We start from the raw sequence: 22,864 nt of genomic DNA on the forward strand, positions 1-22,864 counted from the left end.
TACAGCTCGCTGTCATTGCCTGAAAATTAGAGGCTTCGCTTTTGTTCTCATATACTTTGTGTAGTCTCTTTACAACACCCTCCATTTATTTATTTATTTATTAATTATTGAGATATAATTGATATATAACATATTAGTTTCCTGTGTACAACATACTGATTCAATATTTGTATATATTGTGAAAAGAACACCGAGAACACCAGCTAACATCCATCATCATGCATAATCACAAGTTTCTTGTGATGAGAACTTTTAAGATCTGCTGTCTTAACAGCTTGCAAATATTCAACACAGCATTATTAACTAGAGTCACCATGCTGTGCAGTACATCCTCAGGACTTATTCATTTTGTAACTGGAAGTTTGTACCATTTGACCACTTATCAGCCATTTCACCTACCCCTTATGCCTCCACCCTACCTCTGGCAGCCTCCAATCTGTTCGCCATCTCTGTGAGTTTGGGTTTTTGTTATTGGTGTTGCTTTAACACCCTCTATTTGAATGAAAGAAATATTTTACCAACCAGTGACCACGGATTCCCCCTAAGGTGAAAATTAGTACAGTAGTGTTACCAGTACATAACAGGTCAGAAAGATATTTCACGTGGCTCAGAGTAAGCGCTTTAATATTATATTTGATGTAGCTTCACAGATGGAAGAGGAATATGTAATGTGAGAATTTGGTATTTTCTTTCCTAGAAAAATACTATATGTAATTTTGGTAAGTGGTACCAAAAACGACAATCGAATCAATGAAAGGTTCATCTGATGTAATTAAAACTTGAGCTTTCTAGGAAATGATACAACAGATGTGGGTTGCCTGATATAGATCTTGGAATTTAGGACTGGAATAACGTAATACTTTGTTTCATTTTCTTTTACAGATGACTTGTTTAAAGTTCACAAGCTTAAGCCAAATCTGAAGTGGCGACAGGCTTTTGACAGCTACTTAAAAACTCTGCCTCCGTACTACTTATTAGTATGTATTTAAGTGTATATATGCATTAACTGTATCAGTGATGAGTCTTGTCACCAGGAATGTCAGTGAACCAAAAACTTGACCCCTGAAATAAGCTTGATATTTTTATTGCTAAATATTTGTATTGCCATTGTCTTCTCGAATTATGTGTAAGTTATGTGTAAGAGCTTGGTGATGTCATGGCAGCACAAAAAAGAATTTTTTCTTTATTTTATTTCCTATAACTGCCATGGTTATTTTTATAAGAAACACATCTATCTATGTTTTTCTTCTTAAAAGTAACCTTATGAAATTGGAATTTGGGGATTTAAGAAAAACAGGTCTGGATTCATGTGTGATATCAACTTCCCTTTTTAACTCTAGAAATTTTCAATATGGAGTTACCCTCTGAAACACAATTCTGAAGGCAGTATATTGACATACTGTCTGTTAAATGTGTCCTAGACACAGCCTCAAGCAAGGGTGCTGGTTGGGGAGGGGAATCTAAAAAGGAGGAAAAGCTACCTGGCCTCATGTGGGTTTTTACAATTTGAGAAAGATCGTCATGATGATTTTGAACTGGTTGCATAATCGAGCGTCACGACGATCAAAATCATTTTGGAGGTGGATGTAGCAAACTTTTAAGCCAAGTTTCTAGAGGTGAAAAGGCGGAATCTTAAATGGTACTATTGGTGTTACTGGGAGGAGAAATTGGGGTGCATTAGGATTCACCATGGCAGGAGCGGGGTGCACGCTAAAATGCAGTATGAAATGATTTTATGACTTGGGAATTAAGACTGATGCAATTGATCTGTTTGAATTTGCTGTTTCTTGCTCTTCTTATCCCACTCTCTTCTGATTTTGTTACTTTCTGCTCCTTACTCCTCTGCTATATTCATTGCCACTTTTTAATGTTCCATGTTTGGTTTTATGTGCAGCACCTTGACTTCTAAGAAATGAATCATGTCCCTTTGCCCCTTATAACTGAACGTTGAGTATTTTAAGATTTATTCTATTCTTACTGTTGTGTATTTTGTTTCCTTATAGCCATTAAAGAAAGCACTAAGGATGATGGGAGCTCCAAATCTGATATCAGATAATTTAGATTGTGGACTTAGTTACAGTGTTATCTCTTACCTTAAAAAACTCAGCCAACAGGTAGTATTGGTAAAAACAAACAAACAAAAATCCTTTGCCCTCAGAAGTGCATTTCCTTCTTCTTTAGTGTAATTGTAATTTTTTCCAATTAAATGTGTATATATTTCTCCACTTTATGGATTAGTAATAATGTGATACTCTCTGACTTCTAGCTTCACCATTAAACTGCAGTTAAGGGTCTGTCAGTGTCATTGGATGCTGTGCCATCTCTCCTTTCATTTGCCAGTCTGTGTTATGCACAAGCTGGTTAATATCTTGTGGCCTGAGAGGGGCAGAGGCTTAGTAAAATTATTTCACGGGTCACATTTTGTCTCTTCTCAACCTTGTGCCTCCGCAGGTCACATTGGGCTAGAGCATCCCCCCTTTCCTAGGTCAGCACACTGAGGCATGGTGTGATTCAACGTCTTGCCTGAAATTCGTTTTTAGGCAATACATATCCAGATGCTTTTGCTTGGAGACGGGGAGATGAGACCAGTGTTCTCACGCTGGAGGGGGATAGGCCCCAAGGGGACCTGAAGAGTGGAGCTCAACCTCCTCTCTTCTTGCCCTCCATCTATTCCTTTATACCCCCACCTCATTTACCATTATTCACCTTGTCCCTGCCCCTCTATGAGTACCTCATCCTCCACTCACCCCTACTTATCATACTTCTCACCTCTACCTAGCCCATTCTCGCAGGATGGAAATGTTTGAGAACTACCGAGGTAGAGATTTACTGCCACACGAATGTGTTCATGTGATAGGACCAATTAATGCAGCCTTTTAACTTTCTTCTTCTGCACAAGGGTAGTTCCAGGTAGGGAGCAGTACTAGCATTTGCAGTGACTATCAGGCTTCAAGTTAGTTATGTTTGGAAGTTGGCCTGTAGAAGACAGATAGTAGTAAGCAAAAGGGTGTCAGATTCCACTAAAGAACCAAAGTGACTCCACAACTGGGAACGCTGACACACCTTGCTAGGAGCTGGCACACGCAGAAGGATGGTCTGGGGCTTACCAGCTCCTGACTGGCCAGCATGCTCATAAATGCCAAAGAAATTGCTCATAAAGGCAAACCTTAGACTTCTGATCTACCAAGTGTCCCCATGATCCCCCTTTCCTCTCTGCTGATAGATTTTTGTTGTTGTTAATGTTTTGTTTTGGTTATTGATCGATTGATTGACCTGTTGATTTATATCTATTTTTTATTTGATGTCTACTGTAGGCCTTTAAGGCTGTGTCAGCAGGGTATGGCCACAAGGAAGAATAGTGAGCAGAGTGGAAATTCATGCAAGTTCTGGGACCTTCTGGGACACGTTGCTTATGTGGTTTTCCAAATGAAATTTTGAGACCACTTCTGGAAACAGACCATTTGCTCTTATCCCTTATTTCAGGACTTAATTTTTTTTTCTTTTTGAGAAAGATAATAAATGTGTTTAATTCCAATCATAGTGAGAGTTTAGTGCATATTTCTGACCTAACCATAAGAAACTCAGAATTCTTTTGGGCTTACTGGGCATTGGTGGAATTCCTTCTTTTAGAGAAAAAGAAAAAATTATTACTAATTTATAATCGCTCCAATTACTAATTTAATTACTAATTTAATAACTATGTTGCCAGTGTTCCTTGATCCATCTCAGATGTGTGTCAATCACAAAATATGCCCAATATATTCCTACAATACCCTGTCAAGCAATCTTTATCAATGTGGTTTAATAGTGTCTGTTAAGAAAAATTTTTTGTAAGTTAGTTAGAAACTTACTGAGTACATATTACACATTATTTACGTGGTAATGTTTGTTAAATTGAGCATTACTTTTTGGGGGTGGTCCGATATAAGAAAACAACTGTTAAAGTTTTTACAGATGTAATGCCAAATCTATGTAATCTGAAATTTAGCACTCATTTACATTTAGAAATCCAGAGTCCTAAACTTTTCTGTCTGGGTCTGAAATAAATATGTTGACTTAGACTAGATTTTAAAGCAACAAAATATGCTTTTAAATGTCTATGAATGGAATTCTTATCCACTATTTCCATTCTCTCTATGATTTGATCATAATTTTGACACTAGATGAGAAAAAAAATGTACCAAGTTATTGACCTTTCTAGCTACCCCCTCCCTGTTTGCTGTGATAGCTCAGAGAAGCACAGGGAAATGTTTAATTATCAGTTTTTCTGTAATTTACAATTGAAAAAAATTATTCTGTGGGGTTCTTAAAGTATTACCTTTCTTAATTAGTGAAAACAACAGTGATGCTATAGGCCTTTTCTTAACATACTATGTACTTTCATTTTAGACCAAACTAGAGTCAGAACGGATACTAGCATCTGTGGGGAAGAAACCTCCCCAGGAAATTGGAATCAGAGTGAAAAACCATTCTGGAGGTGGCGTGTCCTTGACTCACAGTAAAAATTTTAGAAAACTCTTGAAAGAAATCATAGGGGAAACTGCACCAAGACTGGCAGAATTGAATACCAAAGAATTTGCTGGCTTCCAAGTAGGGCTCTTAAACAAGGTAAACTGACAGAAATAGTTCTTATTTGTTTGAACTTGTCTGATGCATTTATGTCGTATTACTTCAGTTTTGAAATAATCATGATCCTGTTTTGGACTTTGTGGTTATTGATGTGGACCAGTCTAGGAATTGTCCTGCAAGTAGCTGCCACTGTGGAATTAAATGTACAAGATACATTTGGTGGGGAGTAGGGTGTGGGGTAATGTCTGTGAAGGATAAAGGGGAGAGAGGACAGGAGTAGGCAGGGAGAGCCTTCAGGCCATACTGCTGATCTAGCACCTGTGAGGACAGAACAAGGCAGAGGATTGCGTATGAAGAGTTTTGGTAAGCAGTGCAGCTGTGAGACAGTCTTGGCCAGGCCCGCAGGGACCTGGCCCCACAATTTCCCGTAGAGGAGGTCCACTTGGGGCAGAACTGGCCAGGCCAGTTGACATACTTGGAAAAGGGTATTCTCAGGGGTTTGAATACTTTGTGGGGGCGTATGAGAATTCAGAACAAATTTGCCACTGGAAGAGTTCTACTCTAGTTAAGCATTGAATATCCCTCTCTAAACTATGATTTTCAGAGAATTAAGAATTATACTTCTATCTGAAAAGCCTCAGGAAGAACTGAAATTATTTGTTCCCTTTCAAATAGGATTTGAAACCCCAGACGTACAGAAATGCTTATGACATTCCGCGTAGAGGTCTCTTAGACCAGTTGACCAGAATGAGATCCAATCTGCTGAAGACACACAAGTTTATTGTGGGACAAGATGAAGGTAAATGAACAAAGAAGTAGTTTTTGTTGATTAGGAAAATGTCAAGCCCTGATTTACATGGAGGTGTTACTGCCTAATGGGTAGGCTATTCAGTCATATTTTAAGGCTTAGGATGGCCATTTTCATTGAATCCCTACATTCCTCAGGCACAAGTTGATTGTTCTCGGGTTTTAGGGGAGGTGTGCATTAATCTGCAAGCGTAAGACACCACCCATGCTTCAGCTCCTGTAAGTCTCAGAACAGTCCCATGAGAGAGATACTGTTTTTATGCCCATGTTACGGATCTGGGAATGGAGAGTGAGCATTTTTTTCTTAGTTTTTAGTTTAATTACAGTCTAGTTAATGAACAGTGTAATATTAGTTTCAAGTGTGCAATTTAGTGATTCCACACTTCCATACATCATGCAGTGCTCATCCCAACAAGTGCCCTCTTTAATTCTCATCACCTGTTGCACCCATCTCCCATCCCCCCTCCCCTCTGGGAACCCTCAGTTTGTTCTCTGTGGTTAAGAATCTGTTTCTTTTTTAATTTACTTAAATTTTTAAAAACATTTTTAAAGATTTTATTTGAGAGAGAAAGAGAGAGCACAGGCAGGGGGAAGAGGCAAAGGGAGAGGGCGATGCAGACTTCTTGCTGAGCTAGGAGTCTGACATGGAGCTTGATCCCAGGATCCTGAGATCATGACCTGAGCAGAAGGCAGACGCTTAACTGACTGAGCTACCCAGGGGCCTGTTTCTTGATCTCTCTCTCTCTCTCTCTCTCTCTCTCTCTCTCTCTCCTTAATGGCTAGTCATGAGTTGGAAAGTGGCAGGACCTAGGTGGAAATTGTACAACACAGTCTGCCATGATGAATTCAATCCAGAATTCCTCATTTACATGAAAAGAATTAACCTGATAGCACTTAGGATAATTGGTGATGTTGTACAATTCCCCTTTACTCCCTTTTGTTCATTTTAAAAGGGGTCATTTGTCTATTGAAATGAGCAAATCTTAGCCTGGCCAACCTCCTGAAATTATACACCAAGTTTATGGCAAGGAGGAAGCTTCTCTAGGAAGAGAGCCTGTAGATTTAATCACATTCTCTAAGAACATAAAGCCTACTACTAACCAAGGTCCTCTGGAGGATAAGACAGAACCATGGAGCGTAGGCTCTTTGAAATGCAGAACAAACATGGTGCTTCAAGTTGGGTGGTGCCCTAGGGGATGTCAGCCCATTTTTAAACCTCATTTGAAGTGGAAGGGAGTTGCGGTTGGCCTAGTGATTTGAGCTTGTAGGCATTACTGATGGTACACTGAGTAATGAGTGGGATGATGAGAGATGCTTTTAGATTTTAGAATTTGAGATTTTAGACTATTGTATGCCAAGGTCCACATTGTTAAAGCCAAGTATGATCATGTCCTCTTAAAAAGACAGACACTGCAGCTGTGTAGCATCTGTTTCTTTCCCTATGATTTTATAGATTCCCTTCATAGCGTTCCGGTCGCACAAATGGGTAACTATCAGGAATATCTGAAGACATTGGCTTCTCCTCTTCGGGAGATTGATCCAGATCAACCAAAAAGACTGCATACTTTTGGCAATCCGTTCAAACAAGATAAGAAGGTAAGATGTATATTTCTAGGTCTACCTAAATTGTGATATTCTTGCCATAATTCCTTTCTTCTGGGCAAGATGAATATAAATCAGAGCTTCTCCTTCTGTTTGTTTAAAAGATAAAATAGGACTCTGGGGGGTCTTTGTGAATGGAAAGTGGGAGCCTCCTAATACGAAGGTGTGTTGCTGGAAGAAAATAATAACTGGCCTTTCTTGAGTACCAAGTAGAAGCTGGTGTTTTAAATTATCACATTTAATGTTCACATCTGCCCTTTAATAAGAAGAAACCAGGGCTCACAGTAGTCAAGTGACATGCCCTGAGTAACATGGCTGACAAGAGCCAGGATTTGAATCTACATCTTTCCAGCTCCAGAGTCTGTATCCATTCCCACCTCTACACACTGATTCATTTACTATTGAGATCACCATTTATTTCCTGTTTCTGTGACTCAGATTTCTAGTACTTCCTCTAGACTGTGATGAAGTGCTCCTCATGAAATAGGGAGTACTAGGTGATGTTGCTATATTTGGATTGTCCTACTAGAGATCTAAATGTTATATGCATGTGTGTGTGTGTGTGTGTGTGTGTGTGTGTGTGACCAGGAGAGAGAGAGAGAGAGAGATGCTGACTTGATCATGTAAGGATGAGGACACATGGGGATTATATCTGCACACATGGAGAAGACCATTGGTATTAAAGTGCAGACCATACAATAGTCTCTTTTGTAACAAAACTAGACTGGGAGGTATCCCATTTCACCCCCATCTTCAATTAACTGGAGCTTTTCTTAATCTTTCTGTGCCTTGGTCTCCTCATTTGTAGCTATGGGGATATTTGTTATGTTTAACTAACAGAGCCCTGTGGAATAGTGAGTGGATGCATGTATACCATTTTGAACATGATCAGACATGTAGTAATGCTCAGTGAATGTGGTTTCCCCTTGCCTACTGTTTTGCTTTGGAAAATGCCTTGGAAATGTCGTTTATCATGATTTTATGAAAATATTTCCATATTATTGGGTTATCCTTGAATGAGAACAGCTTTTAGCTTACTGTCTACACTACTGGCTCTCATCCTTTACTCCTGAGAGTAAAAAGCCCCTGCGGTAGACATATTTGAATCTCTGTGAGGTTGCTGTTGGGGGAATGACATTTCCACCATTTACATGCAGCATTCTGTACAGTGATAATCAGTATTTCCTAATGATGCGTTTAAAGCACAAAAGCACAGTAGAAGGAATTATTTCCTTTACCCAACTGGGTTGGCTCAGAATGGTTTGTCCTTCCTCAGAAAAGTCACTGTGGGTTTATTCCCATTTTGGTTGATACAAGTTGCTCATTCCTCAAGTTTTCTGAGTAATCATGATTGTACTGTGTTTGACCTTGGCAGCCCATTCTATTGGACCAGAGTAGAGCTTTCTAAGGAAAGAGTCTATGTGGGGCATGACAAATCTCTGGCCTGTGATAAAGACCTGTGTTGGTGATGTGATGCATGATTGTGTATATGTGCATGTATGCATGGGGCATGCACACAGCATTTTCTTTAATGGACCTCATTCACTGATGTTTTCTAGGGAATGATGATTGATGAAGCAGATGAGTTCGTAGCAGGGCCACAAAACAAAGTGAAGCGTCCTGGAGAAGCCACCAGTCCTCTGTCATCTAAAAGAAGGCGGAGTATGTCCCTGCTGTTGAGGAAACCACAAACACCACCTACTGTAACTAACCATGTGGGCGGAAAGGGACCACCCTCAGCCTCGTGGCTGCCATCTTATCCAAACCTCATAAAACCCACCCTTGTCCATACAGGTATAGAGTAGTGGTTGTGATTTCCTTATGGCTCCTAGAGGACTAAGACTCTTAAGCAACTTTAGTTTCCTTTGTACTCATTTCTTTTGTTTTTGCTCTTTGGTTGTTGAGTAAACCGTTATATCATCGATGTGGTAGGTATGGAGGACCAGGTGGAGAACAGAGGCCCTAGTTGAGGGGGGAGGAGCCAGACTGACATTGTCACCAGCCTGAGATGGAGAAATGGGTAAAGGACCTTATTGCTCCATGAGTCACAACGAGGAAGCAGGTTCCTGAAGTTGCAGGGGTGAATGGGCTCAAGAGGAGCATCAATGCGGCTGCGCTGGCTCTGTGTCCTCTGTTCCTCTTCCTTCTCTCACTCAGTGTGGTTGGGCTCAACCTCTACCTTCCACTGACGCAGGCATTATCAGGGTCTCCAGTATCTGCTGCATGTTGCCATTGCCCCTCTGTGTCTTTTGACACAGCCATTTCCTCCCTCCTCCTTGGAAACTTCCTCGGGTTCCCAAAGACTACCTGGTTTTATTTGCTCTTTAATGGCGACCCATCTTCATCTTCTTCTTGTCCTCTCTCCCTTTCTCCCCTACCTGTAAATAGTGTAGGAACCCAAAGCTCTATTCTGGACCCTCTCACCTCCCTGGGTCATTCCATCCAGTCTTGGACTTTCCAGGAGATTTATGTATCAACAACTTGGATATTTATTTACACCTCTACATTACAACTTGCTCCAAACTCTAAATTTAACGATGGGCATGGTCTCTCCACTGAAGTGTCTGGTAGATAGACAAAACTCAGCTGGTTTCATATGGGTCATTGGAACACCTCACCTCTACCCTCTCCATGGCTGTGCTTATAGCACAGTGCAGGTCATTCAATCTTAAGTGATGCCATCGGGCAGTGTGTTAGTAAAGCTGTGACAGCTGGCTACCTGAGGGTGTGGGGGTTGGCAGGGTGAAGCCCTGGATTATAGTGTTTGCAGATTTCCACAGTGTAAATAATGCCAGCATTATTGATGTCAGGCCATCAACATGAGGTCACTGAGGCAGATTGGGAAGAGTAGGGCACGGTCCACCCTCACGAGCAGTTGGGCACCGATCCCTGCCCAGCCCTGGCACTGCTGTTTCCCCAGGGGTTCAGATGAAAACCTTTGGAGTCAACATGATTTCTCTTAATTCTTCTCTCACTTCCATCCTTTAGCAATTCCAGGCAATTTGACACCCAGAATTCCTGTAGTGCCCATTTGTCCCCATCCCTCTAGTCTCTGCTGCCACCATGTGGCTGGAAGCTACTATATAGTAGCTTCTCATCTGATTTCCCGGCTTCCCTTTCTTGATTGACCCTGTCTAGCCGCTTCACTGCCCTGCAGCCAGAGTGACCATGTCCACACAGAAACCAGATCATGCCACGTCCATCCCGGAATCCATCATCACCCCCTGCCCTCTGTGCACTCAGGAGGAAGTCTGAGCTCCCGACACTGGTCTACATGCCCTGCAGGACCTGGCCCTGCCATCCTCTCCTGCCATCACCTGTCCTCTCCTTGTCATTCTTGATGCCTCTCTCTCTGTCCTTTGCTCCCCAGCCCTAGCTTGTCCCATCCTAGGGGTCCTGCATGGCCCTCATGGCCACTAGAACTTCTCTGCATGTGCACAGGCTGGCTCTGTCTCCTGCTCCTGGCTCTGACCACACGCTGGTAGAGGCTTCCCCTCTTGCTCTCTGCCACATCCCTGCTTACTTCTTTCCTGCACAAAGTCAAAATGGGTTATTCCCTTTGCCCATTTTACACATACCATCTGACTTCCCCATGAGGATGTAAGTTCCATAAGCTTAGGGATCGTTTCTGTCTGTCTCCTTCACTGCTGATCCCCTGGTGTTGGCTCAGTGCCTGGCCCCAAGGAGGCTGAGCATATGAAGTACAGGTATCAGACTTGAGGTGAAAGGACACCCACTTCTCTGTCACAGAAAGGAATTATGAGAATCGTATGCAGACAGAAATTTCTGGTAATGGAGTACATATAGAGCCTTGGGACCTAATGGCCACCTGTTTCCTCAGAGACTTTGAGGTAGAGAAGAGGCAGGTTGAAGGGGGCCCACGGAGTCTAGTGCCAAGCTCAGTGAAGAATGCCATTTTATATGCCAATTACATACACTATGACATCAAGTGAGATTTGCTGCTATTCAGCTTGTAACAGGCAGCCACTAAACCATGGATGCCAGGTATCTGAGAATGCTTATTAGTTGTACTGTCTGACTTGGTTTCCATATGTATTTCAAATGCCATGGAGAGAAGAAATGGTTTTGTGGTATTATCTTCATGAGCTCAATTGGAGGGGGTCTCAGACTCCACCTGTACATCTTCTCGCTCTTGGAAACAAATAATTTCCTTCAAACTGAGGAGCACCAGGATCTACGTGTAGGGTTGATATAACACATCTACCTCACAGCTCAACTTCTTAATTTGGTTTCCAGATGTTACTGTCATTCCTGAGGTCCATGAGGAGAAGATGGAAAATGGTCAGATCTCCCCTGATGGCTTCTTGTCAAAATCTGCTCCACCAGAGCTTATGAATATGGCGGGAGATGGCATTCCCCACAACCAAATGGATTCTCTGTCAGATGACTTCACTACCCTAAGGAAAGATGGCCTGATTCCCAAACCTGGTACTAACACACTTCTAGGAGGAAGCAAAAAGTGCAGTGTCTCTGTCGAGGATCAGAAAGTCTCAGTGACATCTCCTCTGGGAACTGTACCAAACACATTGCAAATCACTCCTGCCATGGCGCAAGGAATCAATGCTGATATAAAACATCAGTTAATGAAGGAAGTTCGAAAGTTTGGAAGAAGTAAGTAGTGAAAGAACATGCATCAATAATGTCACGGAAGGTCCGCATTCTATGATTCAGGATAGATTGATGCTATCTCTTGAGGTACATTTTTGAGAGGTTTTGGGTTTTTGCATAATTTAAAGTGATTCCTCTTGCTTTAACTAAAAGGACCCAATACACTTTTTTCTCTTGCCTCGCCTTAGGTGTCATACTAGTTTCTTTTTGCTGCTGTAACAAGTTTCCACAAACTACCAGGCTCAAGACTCTATTCCCCTTGCAGTTGTGGAAGTCAGGATCCTAAAATTATTTTCAGTGGACTAAAAGGAAGGCACTGGCAGTCCAGCGTTTCTTCTGGAGACTCTAGGGAGAAGATGTCTTCTTGCCCTTTCTTGTTTCTCAGGCTGCCTGCACTCCTTAGCTCCTGGCCCCTTCCTCCATCTTCAAGCCAGTAGTGTTAGCACCTTCTCTCCTATTTAGCCTCTTCTCCCATCCTTACATCTTTTCTCTCTGATGCCAACTCTACTGCCTCCCTTTTATTCAGATATTTGTGATTACACTGATGCATCAACATGGATCATCCCCTATCTCAAGATCCATCACTTAATCACATCTGCAGAGTCAAATCCCTTTTGCCATATATGGTAACATATTCGAAGGTTCTGGGAAATAAGATGGGGACAGCTTTAGGGGCTGTTCTCAGCCTACCACATCTGTGCAGTGTTTACAAGAGTTTCCTTAGTAGCTAATGGGTGGATTTTTTTATTTGAGGGTTTAAAATACAAACTATATCTGACTTTCCACCCATGAAGAATGATTTCTAAAGGTACATAAGGATTGAATTTTATTTTTCATTTATTTTTTTTAATACTGAAGTTGTTGTTTTTATATATCTTTAGAGTATGAAAGGATTTTCATTTTGCTTGAAGAAGTGCAAGGGCCTCTTTCAGTCAAGAAACAATTTGTTGAATTTACCATCAAAGAAGCTGCAAGGTGGGTGTAAAGAAGAGACCTCTTTTTTTTTTTTTGAGGCAGGACAGGGGTAGGAATAAGCCCTACCTTGCTTTTCTCCAACCCCGGCCCTCACTCATAGTTAAGGCTGTCTCCAGAGGCATTTATATTGATATAATCTGAGTCCACCTCCTTCATTCTAAGTCTACGGAATCTTCTAGGCTCACCACAGTGTGAGGTGGGCTTTAAGCGTATTTGGTTAATACACTTTCTCTTTATTTTTAGGTTTAAAAGACGAGTCTTAATTCAGTATCTTGAGAAGGTCCTAGAAAAAATAGACTCCCACCACCACCACCTCAACAACGTTAATCACATCAACAACAGATCATCATGTTAATGCAAAGACCAAGGAGGATAAAAAAAGGGCAAGTTTTCTGTACTGTAGGATGGACGGGGATGTTGTTAAATCTTCCTAGACTGTTTAGCCAAGGGAATTGCCTTTCTGAAGCTAAGGAAAAGCCATGGAGCTTTTTATTTTTTTTATTTTATTTTTTTATCTTATGAGTCTCCGGAAGTCAAAGCTGGCTTTTGCCCTAAGAGTTTCCCTTGAAAGTATTAATTTGTTGTTTTGTTGTTTCTTTTCCCAGTTGGGGAAGGTGATGTTCTTAATTCAGCAGGTTCAATTCAGTAAACACTGTTACCCCCTACTAGATATGATAAGGGTTTCCTCACATGAGCTTTGTTCTGTGCATTTCCAGAGTGACTAGGGGTCACGTGTAAGTGGAGCACTGCTCGGTGCTCTCACTACATCGTTTAGAAAGAATAAGTGTTCAGAATACAGCTGGTAACCTTGTGTGTGCCGAACAGAGTTTTCAACAGTTCCTAGTTGTGCCTTTTAAACCATGCAATATTCAGGACAGTTTGAATCAAAGAGTAAGAAAGCTGCTATGTGGGTAACTTATTTCTCTGTGGGAGGGGGCAGGGAGAGTCATGAACGATCTACCTCCAACTCTCTTCTATTTTGTCTAGAGACATTACAAAGTGCACCTGAGGCAACCCCAACCCTGACATTTGTTCTTGCATGTGACGCCAGAAAGTCTTCAGGTGGACTTGTACATTCTGTGCTTTGAAAGCACAAAAAGAAAAAAATAATGTATATATTTCCTTTAATGTTTATACAAAGGTTTATATGGAGCAGTATTGTTATGTCTGTACTAATTTGCGAAAATTTAAGTGTACAAAGAGATTTTGAGTTTGCATATATAAAATAAATCATTTTATTGATTTTTCACAAGCTTGTTAACACTAGAGAAATTTCTAGTTTTACCTTTCTTGTAATCTGTTGTTCCTTTCCCAAAACAGTGCACATTGTCAGTAAAGATGTTAACACAAGGATTTAAACTTCAAAATGTCACTCACAGAACCCAATGTTGGGGAAAATGGCAGAGCAGGGTACTTTGGAGGGGGGTCAACCCCTCCCCAGAAACACTGAAAACACTGAAAAAAAAACCTGTCAGAATGAAGGATAGAGATTTACAGCAACCAAGCGAACACTGAATCAGGAGAAAAGCCATTGAAACCTGATAAGAGAGTTCTGTGGCATTTGAATAGATTCTTGTTCACCTCCCTCCCCAGTCTTGAGGATGGCAGCTTGCATTCTAAGTATGGGTTCCTACTTCTGGAGGCAGGAGAGTTGATCTTAGTCCCAAGGAATTGTTTGTCTGTTTGAACCTGTCTGGGGGCCTCCCAGAGGACAGACACAGGGGGAGCAATTGCTTCTGTTTGGCCCAACTCCTGGGAGGAGACACTGGGGGATGAGAAACCTTGGGTATTACGGGCTTTGGCATGCTCCAGTATGGACCTGAGTATCTAGAAAACCATGTGCATGCCCATGGCAGGGCTCATAGTTGGAAAAGACCTGAGAAGACCATAAGTTTTCACCTCTGGTTGGGTTTTAGGTTTAGCACAGTAATGGCTAGAATGACTAGTCAGGATCAGTAAGAAAATAGAGCACTTGGGATCCCTGGGTGGCGCAGCGGTTTGGCGCCTGCCTTTGGCCCAGGGCGCGATCCTGGAGACCCGGGATCGAATCCCACATCGGGCTCCCGGTGCATGGAGCCTGCTTCTTCCTCTGCCTGTGTCTCTGCCTCTCTCTCTCTCTGTGACTATCATAAATAAATTTAAAAAAAAATTAAAAAAAAAATAACTAGTCTGTTAAAAAAAAAAAAAAAAAAAAAAAAAAAAGAAAATAGAGCACTTGAACAACACTACATCAATTAGATCTAACAGACACCTATAGAACACCCACCCAACAACAGCAGAGTACATATTCTCAGGTGCTCACAAAGTATGCTTCATGGTTGTCCATATATTAAGCCACAAAACAAGCCTTGATGAATTTTAAAAGATTGAAATCAAAGTATCTTAAAAAATTTTTGTTTTCATTTACTTGGAGCACCTGGGTGGCTCAGTTGGTTGAGCGTCTGCCTTCGGCTCAGGTCATGCCTGATCCCAGGATCCTGGGATTCAACTCTGCATTGGGCTCCCTGTTCAGTGGGGAGCCTGCTTATTCCTCTCCCCACCTCCCACTTGTGCTCTCTCTCTCTCTCAAATAAATGAATAAAATCTTTTAAAAAAGACTTCATCAAAATTAAAAGCATTTTGGGTATCAAAGACTATCAAGAGAGTGAAAAGACAACCCGTAGGATGGGAGTATTTTAAAATATTTGCAAAGCATACATCCAATAAGGGTCTAGTATCCATAATATAAAAAGAATTCTTTCAGCTTAACAGCAAAGAGGCAATCTAAGGAAAAACAGACCAAAAAACTTTGAAGAAACATAACTGGGACACCTGGATGGCTTAGTGGTTGAGTGTCTGCCTTTGGCTCAGGTCATGATCCCAAGGTCCTGGGATCAAGTCCCACATCAGGTTCCCTGCAGGGAGTCTGCTTCTCCCTCTGCCTATGTCTCTGCATCTCTCTCTCTCTGTGTCTCTCATGAATGAATAAGTAAAATATTTAATAGTAATAAATATATATATTTAATATCTATCTATCTGTCATCTATCTATCTATCTATCATCTATCTATCTCCAAAGAACACACACAAAAGGAAAAAAAGAAAATAAAAAGAACATACACAAAAGGCCAACAAGCACATGGAAAGATGCTCAACATCATTAGTCATTAGGGACATGCAAATCAAAACCATAATATAACACTTCACATCTACCAGGACGGTTATAATAAAAAAGAAATAGAATAAGCATTGAGGATGGAGAGAAATGGGAGCCTTTGTACATTGCTTGGGATAAAGTACTGACACATACTACAACATGGATAGACACTGAAAGCATTATGCTAAGTGAAAGAAGCCAGATAAAAGACAAAATAAGGCATATATGTATGATTCTGTTTATATGAAATATCAAGAACTGGCCAATCCATAGAGACAGAAAGTAGAAAACTGGCTCTGAATGGCTGAGGAGAGGAGGAAATGGTGGATGACAGCTTGTATAGTTTCCTTTGGGGATAGTACAAACTGATTCCTTCTAGAACCAGTTCTGTGATGGTTACACAACATTGTGAGTGCACCTTATGCCATCGAATTGTACCCTTTTAAAATAGTAGATTTTATGTGTAGTTTACAACAACAACAACAACAACAACAACAACAACAACAACAAAATGCTCTAGGGCAGTCCAGCAGCCATCTAATGCCACTTGATGCTGTATGGAGCAGAATGAGTGCCATCTCAGCCCTGTTCAAATTCCTGACATACAAAATTATGAGATGTAATATTTTTTTAATTCTAGTATAATTAACATACAGTGATACATTAGTTTCAGATGTACAATATAGTGATTCAGCACTTCCATACATTACTCAGTGCTCATCAGGAGAAGTGTACTCTTCATCCCCTTCATGTATTTCCCCCCTCCTCCTTCCCACCTTCCTTCTGACAACCACCAGTTTCTTCTCTAAATTTAAGAGTCTGTTGTTTTGTTTGTTTCTTTTCTGTCTTTGCTCATTTGTTTTGTTTCTTAAATTCCACATATGAGTGGAATCATATAGTATTTGTCTTTCTCTGACTGGCTTACTTTGCTTAGCATAATGCACTCTAGATCCATCCATGTAATTGCAAATGGCAATATTTAATTCTTTTTATGGCTGAATAATATTCCATTGCATGTATGTATACACAAATATACATACAATATATACATACACACACGTACACAAACCCACATCTTCATTTTCTTTATCCATTCATCTATTTATGAATATTTTGGTTGCTTCCATATCTTGGTTATTTTAATAATGCTGTGTAAACATGGGAGTGCATATATCTTTTTAAATTAGTGTTTTTGTTTTCTTTGGGTAAATACTCAGTAGTAGAATTACTGGATCACATGGTAATTCTATTTTTAATTTTTAGAGAGATGTAATAACATTTAAAAAAAAAATTCACTTCTAGTTTTTTGGTCCTGCATGTAAAAAGCTTGGAAGTCATCATTCCATCCCAACAAGTGAAAGGCTGAACAGACTGAAAAACAAACAACTCTTCTTGGATCTATAAGTGAGGGGCAGACACAGGGCTGACAACTGCCCCCAACATTGGAGAGACAAATAGCAGGGAGTCATAGCTTATTGGAGCAGGGATTAATGATAGGAAGCCACCATGAGAATGAGGGCCATGGTAGAAAAACCTGAACTATAATCAACAAATTGCTGGTTGCTTAGTGTGGACAAGCCTGAGAGTTAAAAACTCCAGTCTTTGGTTGTCAATTCTTCCCAACTTGATTTATAGATTCAATGCAATCCCAATCAAAATCCCAGCAAGTTCTCTTCTGGATGCTGATAAACTGTTTCTAAGATTTATATGGAGAAGCAAAAGATCCAGAAGAGGCAACACCATATTGAAGGAAAAGAAGAAAGTTGGAGGATTGACCCTACCTGACTTCAAGACTTACTACATAGCTGCAATAATCAAGACAGTGTGGTATTGGCAAAGGGATAGATAAATAGATCAAGGAACATAATAAAGAACTTGGAAATAGGCCCATATAACATAGTCAACTTATCCTCAACAAAGGAGTAAAGGCAATACAATGGAGCCAAGATAGTCTCTTTCTTTTTTTAAAAGATTTTATTTATTCATGAGACACACACACACAGAGGCAGAGACATAGGCAGAGGGAGAGGGAGAAGCAGGCTTCCTGTGGGGAACTTGATGTGGGACGCAATCCTGGGACTCCAGAATCACGCCCTGAGCTGAAGGCAGACACTCAACCACTGAGCCACCCAGGTGTCCCGCCAAGATAGTCTCTTTAACAAATGGTACTGCAACAGGTAGACATCCACATACAAAAAAAATGAATTTAGACACAGATTCTTCACAAAAATTAACACAAAATGGATCATAGACCAAATGTAAAATAGAAAACTATTAAACTTTCAGAAGATCACATAGGAGAAAACCTAGAGGACTTTGGATATGATGAAGACTTTCTAGATACAGTACCAAAGGCACAATTAATGAAAGAAAAATTGACAAGTTAGACCTCATTAAAATTAAAAGCTTCTTCCCTGTGAAGGACAATGTCTTGAGAATGGGAAGTCAAGCAACAAACTGGAGAAAAGGTTTGGAAAACACATATGTAATAAAGGATTTTTCCTGAAAATATTCAAAGGTCTCTTAATATAATCAGAAAAACAAAACAATCCAACTAAAAAAAGGGCCAGAGGTGACAGACATCTCACCAAAAATTATATACAGATAGTAAGTTAGTATAGGAAAAGATGATCCGCATCCTATGTCATTAGAGAATTGCAAATTAAAACAGCAATGAGATACTACTACACTCCTATTAGAATGGCCCAAATCCAGAACACTGACAGCACCAAAAATTGACAAGGATGTGGAGCAACAGGAACTCTCATTCATTGCTGGTGGACACAGTCACTTGGGAAGACAGTTTGGCAGTTTCTTACAAAACTAAACACACTCTTGCCATACCATCTTGCAATCACTCTCCTTGGTATTTACCCCAAATAGTTTAAAACTTATGGCCACACAAAAGCCTGCACGAAAGTGTTTATTGCAGTTTTATTCTTAATTGCCAAAACTTGGAAGCAACCATTGTCCTTCAGTAGGTGAATGGATAAATAAATGGGTACATCCAGACAATGGAATATCACTCACTGCTAAAAAGAAATGAAATATCAAGGGGCAACTGGGTGTCTCAGTGATTGAGCATCTGCCTTTGGCTTGGGTTGTGAGCCCGGGGTTCTGGGATTGAGTCCCACATCAGGGTCCCTGCAGGAAGCCTGCTTCTTTCTCCCTCTGCCTATGTCTCTGCCCCTCTCTCTGTGTCTCTCATGAATAAATAAATAAAATCTTAAAAAAATGAATTATCAAGCCATGAAAAGACATAGAGAAATCTTAAATGCATATTAATAAGTGAAAGCAGCCAATATGAAAAGGCCGTTTACTCCATGATTCCAGCTATCTGTCATCCTAGAAAAGGCAAAACGCTGGAGACCATAAAAAGATAGTGGTTGCGAGGGGTTGGACAGATTGAGAAGAAATGAATAGACCAAGCACAGAGCATTTTTATAAAGATCTATTTATTTATTTTATATATAGAGAGAAAGCACGGGGTGGGGGAGGGGTGGAGGAGAGGGAGAGAGAGTCCCAAGCAGACTCCACGCTGAGTGGGGAGCCTGATGTGGGGCTCGATCTCATGACCCTGAAATCACAACTTGAGCCAAAGCCAAGAGTCAGATGCTTAACTGTGCCATCCACCCAGGCGCCCCAGGACAGAGGATTTTTTTTTTTTTTGCATTGTGTTGAAAATGATTATTTTACCCACCATTTGCTTTGACATGGATGGAACTGGAGGGTATTATGCTGAGTAAAATAAGTCAATCGGAGAAGGACAAACGTTATATGGTCTCATTCATTTGGGGAATATAAAAAATAGTGAAAGGGAATAAAGGGGAAAGGAGAAAAAAATGAGTGGGAAATATCAGAAAGGGAGACATAATATGAGAGACTCCTAACTCTGGGAAACGAACAAGGGGTGGTGGAAAGGGAGGTGGGTGGGGGGTGGGGATGACTGGGTGATGGGCACTGGGGGGGCACTTGATGGGATGAGCTCTGGGTGTTATGCTATATGTTGGCAAATTGAACACCAATAGAAAATTAAAAAAAAGAAAATGATTATTTTATTTATTTATTTATTTAATTGGAGTTCAATTTGCCAACATATAGCATAACACCCAGTGCTCATCCCAAGTGCCCCCCTCAGTGCCCGTCACCCAGTCACCCCCACCCTCCACCCACCTCCCTTTCCACCACCCCTTGTTCATTTCCCAGAGTTAGGAGTCTCTCATGTTCAGGACACAGGATTTTTAAGGCAGTGAAAATACTTTGATACTGTAATGGTGGATACATGTCATTATACATTTACCAAAACCCATAAAGTGTGCCACACCAAGAACGAACCCCTATGTAAACTATAGATTTGAGGTGATGATGATGCACCATTGTAGGTCCATCAATTGTAACACATGTCCCACTGTGGAGGGGGATGCTGGTAGTGGGGAAGCTATGCTTGTGTGGGGCAAGGGAGACATGAGAAATCTCTGTATCTTCTCAGTTTTGCTGTGAGCCTAGAACTGCTCTTAAAATTAAAAAGTTAAAAAAAATCACTTACTGCAATGGACTGAATATTTATTTGTGTGTCCCCCAAATTCAGGTTGAAATCCTAACCCGCAATGTGATTGTATTAAAAGGTGGGGCCTTTGGGGGGGTGTTTAAGTCATGGGAGTGGGACCTTCAAGAATGGGATTAGTTTCCTTATAGAAGAGACCCCAGAGATCTCTCTTTTGCTCTTCCTGCCACATAAGAAGAGAGCAATTTGCAACCTGGTGTAGGGCCCTCACTAGAACCTAAGCATGCTGGCTCCTAGATCTTGGACTTTCAACCTTCCAGAACTGCAAGACATACATTTCTGATTTTTTAAGATATTTTATTTATTATTCATGAGAGACACAGAGAGAGAGGCAGAGGGAGAAGCAGGTTCCCCTCAGGGATTGGGATGTGAGACTTGATCCCAGGACCCCAGGATCATGTCCTTAGCCAAAGGCAGACACTCAACCACTGAGCCACCCAACCACCCCCATTTCTGTTGTTTTTAAGCCACTGTGTCTATGGTATTCTGTTTCAGCCATCTGAAGTAAGATACTTCCAATCAATAATGGTATCTGTTTATGCTGGATTTGGAAACATTGAGCCAAACAACAAGGAAATTATAAAAAATGAAATTCAAAGGTGTTCTTATATACAATATACAATATACTAGCACGGGGAAAACTACCAGATCCAAGAAGCCAGTGGTATGATGAGGCCTAATAAAAGTTAGGTATCCTCTGGTCAACTAGAGACACAGAGAAAGTAGGAGATATATATGCTGTTGCTGCTGCTGCTGCTGCTGCTGGGACAGAAAATTGGCCTCATTTATGTAATTGTGGAATGCGGTTAAGAAGTCTCTATAAGGATGCTGTCACCTCAGCTGGGGTAGGGAGGGAAATTCATGAGCTAAATCCCACACATTTGATCTGGAAACCCATAAGAACAAACAAATACATCACCTTTCTTGTTGCCTCTGATCTTGGTGACAAGGTTATCTGCAGAATCCAGGGCCCAGCTTCTTGGGGCTAACCACAAACACCTGGTCCATATGATAGAAAAACTGAGGGGGAACCTAGGAGAAGGTAGAGAAATTGCAGGCCGAGCTGCTGACTTAGGCCAACAGGTGAATTAGCAGAGCAATACCATGTGTGAGCTACAAAATGGCAGTGGTTTCTCTTCCGCCATGCTCTTCAATCTCTAGTAACCTCCCTGTGGCACATTCTAATTGGAAACAGCCAGTGGAAGTGTCTGTAATTTGTGCCATCTAACCAAGTGAACACATTAGAGTGGGTGCCCTCTTCTCAGCTTGGCACCCTTCAACATCTCTTTAAACCATGCTCCCTATTCCTGGTTAACATGATACAAGAGTCCCTGCTTATAATTGAGAACATGTTAACCCTTTTCCTAAAGAGGGTACAAAGTTCAATTTTTGCTGTTAAGTCTTTGTTATTCTTTTGCTGCCTAAATCACTTCTGCCTTTATTTTATTATTTTTTTTTTGAGAGAGAGACAGAGAGTGAGCATAAGTGGGGTGGGGGGAGAGGGGGCATAAGGGAGAGAATCTCAAGCAGGCTCCATTCCCAACACAGAGCCCAACTCAAGGCTTGATCTCCTGACCCTGAGATCATGACCTGAGCTGAAATCAAGAGTCTGATACTTAATGGACTGAGCCACCCAGGCGCCCCTCCTCTGCCTTTAATTTCCTGCATCTTAAACACTGAGAAATAAAGTTAACTCACATTGATGCATTTTATGCTAGTAGCTAAGGGGATGAGGGGGAGGAAACCCAAAAATATTGATTGGGGCATGGGTAGTGTAAGCATCTGCCTTTGACTCAGGTCATAATCCTGGGGTCCTGGGATCGAGCCTCACGTCAGGCTCCCTGCTCAGTGGGGAGTCTGATTCTCCTTCTGCCCCTTCCCCTGTTCATACTCTCTCTCTCAAATAAATAAAATTAAAAAAAATATATTTGGTTACTATGTATGTAAACTTGTTCATATCAAACTAAGGAAATAACACTCATAATTATTACAGTCTTTGATTCTTCAAATGGCTGTGTGGTCACTTCTCTCATTACCCATTCCACATTCCCTTTGCCCTCACCAAGCACCTTGCCTGGTGATGGTCCTGTTCCTATTGGGGTGACCCAAATCTTTATTCTCAAAGTTCATGATCATTAGCAGTCCTGAATGAATTAGCTTGGCGTAGTTTCCATTGACCATAGGAAGTGGACATGGGAATATTGAGAGGTGCCCTGCAGGATCTCCTGCAGTGCAGACATACTTCTCCTTACTCCCCTTCTGACCAAGGGGCCCTGATCAATCAAACCCCACACTTGACTTGGTTAAAGATCCAAAAACTAATGTATGAAGGAGAGGCTTTATATATATATATATTTTTAAATAATAAATTTATTTTTTTGGTGTTCAATTTACCAACATACAGAATAACACCCAGTGCTCATCCCGTCAAGTGCCCCCCTCAGTTCCCATCACCCGTTCACCCCCACCCCCGCCCTCCTCCCCTTCCATCACCCCTAGTTCGTTTCCCAGTTAGGAGTCTTTATGTTCTGTCTCCCTTTCTGATATTTCCCACACATTTCTTCTCCCTTCTCTTATATTCCC

The 22,864-nt window shown here is 41.1% G+C and overlaps 1 protein-coding gene across 11 annotated transcripts in view; it reads left to right on the top strand.

The window, feature by feature from the left end:
* Positions 1-22,864, top strand: part of LOC112649130 (integrator complex subunit 6-like) — an 86,156-nt gene that overhangs the window by 42,526 nt on the left and 20,766 nt on the right. For 2 of the 11 annotated variants that reach the window (XR_004812968.2, XR_004812969.2), the window contains exons 10-18: positions 883-977; positions 2,004-2,114; positions 4,390-4,608; positions 5,245-5,368; positions 6,830-6,972; positions 8,538-8,772; positions 11,236-11,610; positions 12,489-12,582; positions 12,826-12,965. Coding sequence is in view for 8 of the 11 variants with exons in the window: in XM_035711588.2 (XP_035567481.1) it covers positions 883-977; positions 2,004-2,114; positions 4,390-4,608; positions 5,245-5,368; positions 6,830-6,972; positions 8,538-8,772; positions 11,236-11,610; positions 12,489-12,582; positions 12,826-12,937 (1,508 nt within the window). In the remaining 3 variants the exon portion in view is untranslated. Of the gene's footprint in view, positions 1-882; positions 978-2,003; positions 2,115-2,779; positions 4,609-5,244; positions 5,369-6,829; positions 6,973-8,537; positions 8,773-11,235; positions 11,611-12,488; positions 12,583-12,825; positions 13,835-22,864 lie in introns of those variants that run through there. The other 9 variants (XM_035711588.2, XM_025431155.3, XM_025431157.3 and 6 more) reach the window with 8 other exon arrangements.

The sequence above is a fragment of the Canis lupus genome, chromosome X (assembly GCF_003254725.2).
Source record: "Canis lupus dingo isolate Sandy chromosome X, ASM325472v2, whole genome shotgun sequence".
NCBI lineage: Eukaryota > Metazoa > Chordata > Mammalia > Carnivora > Canidae > Canis > Canis lupus.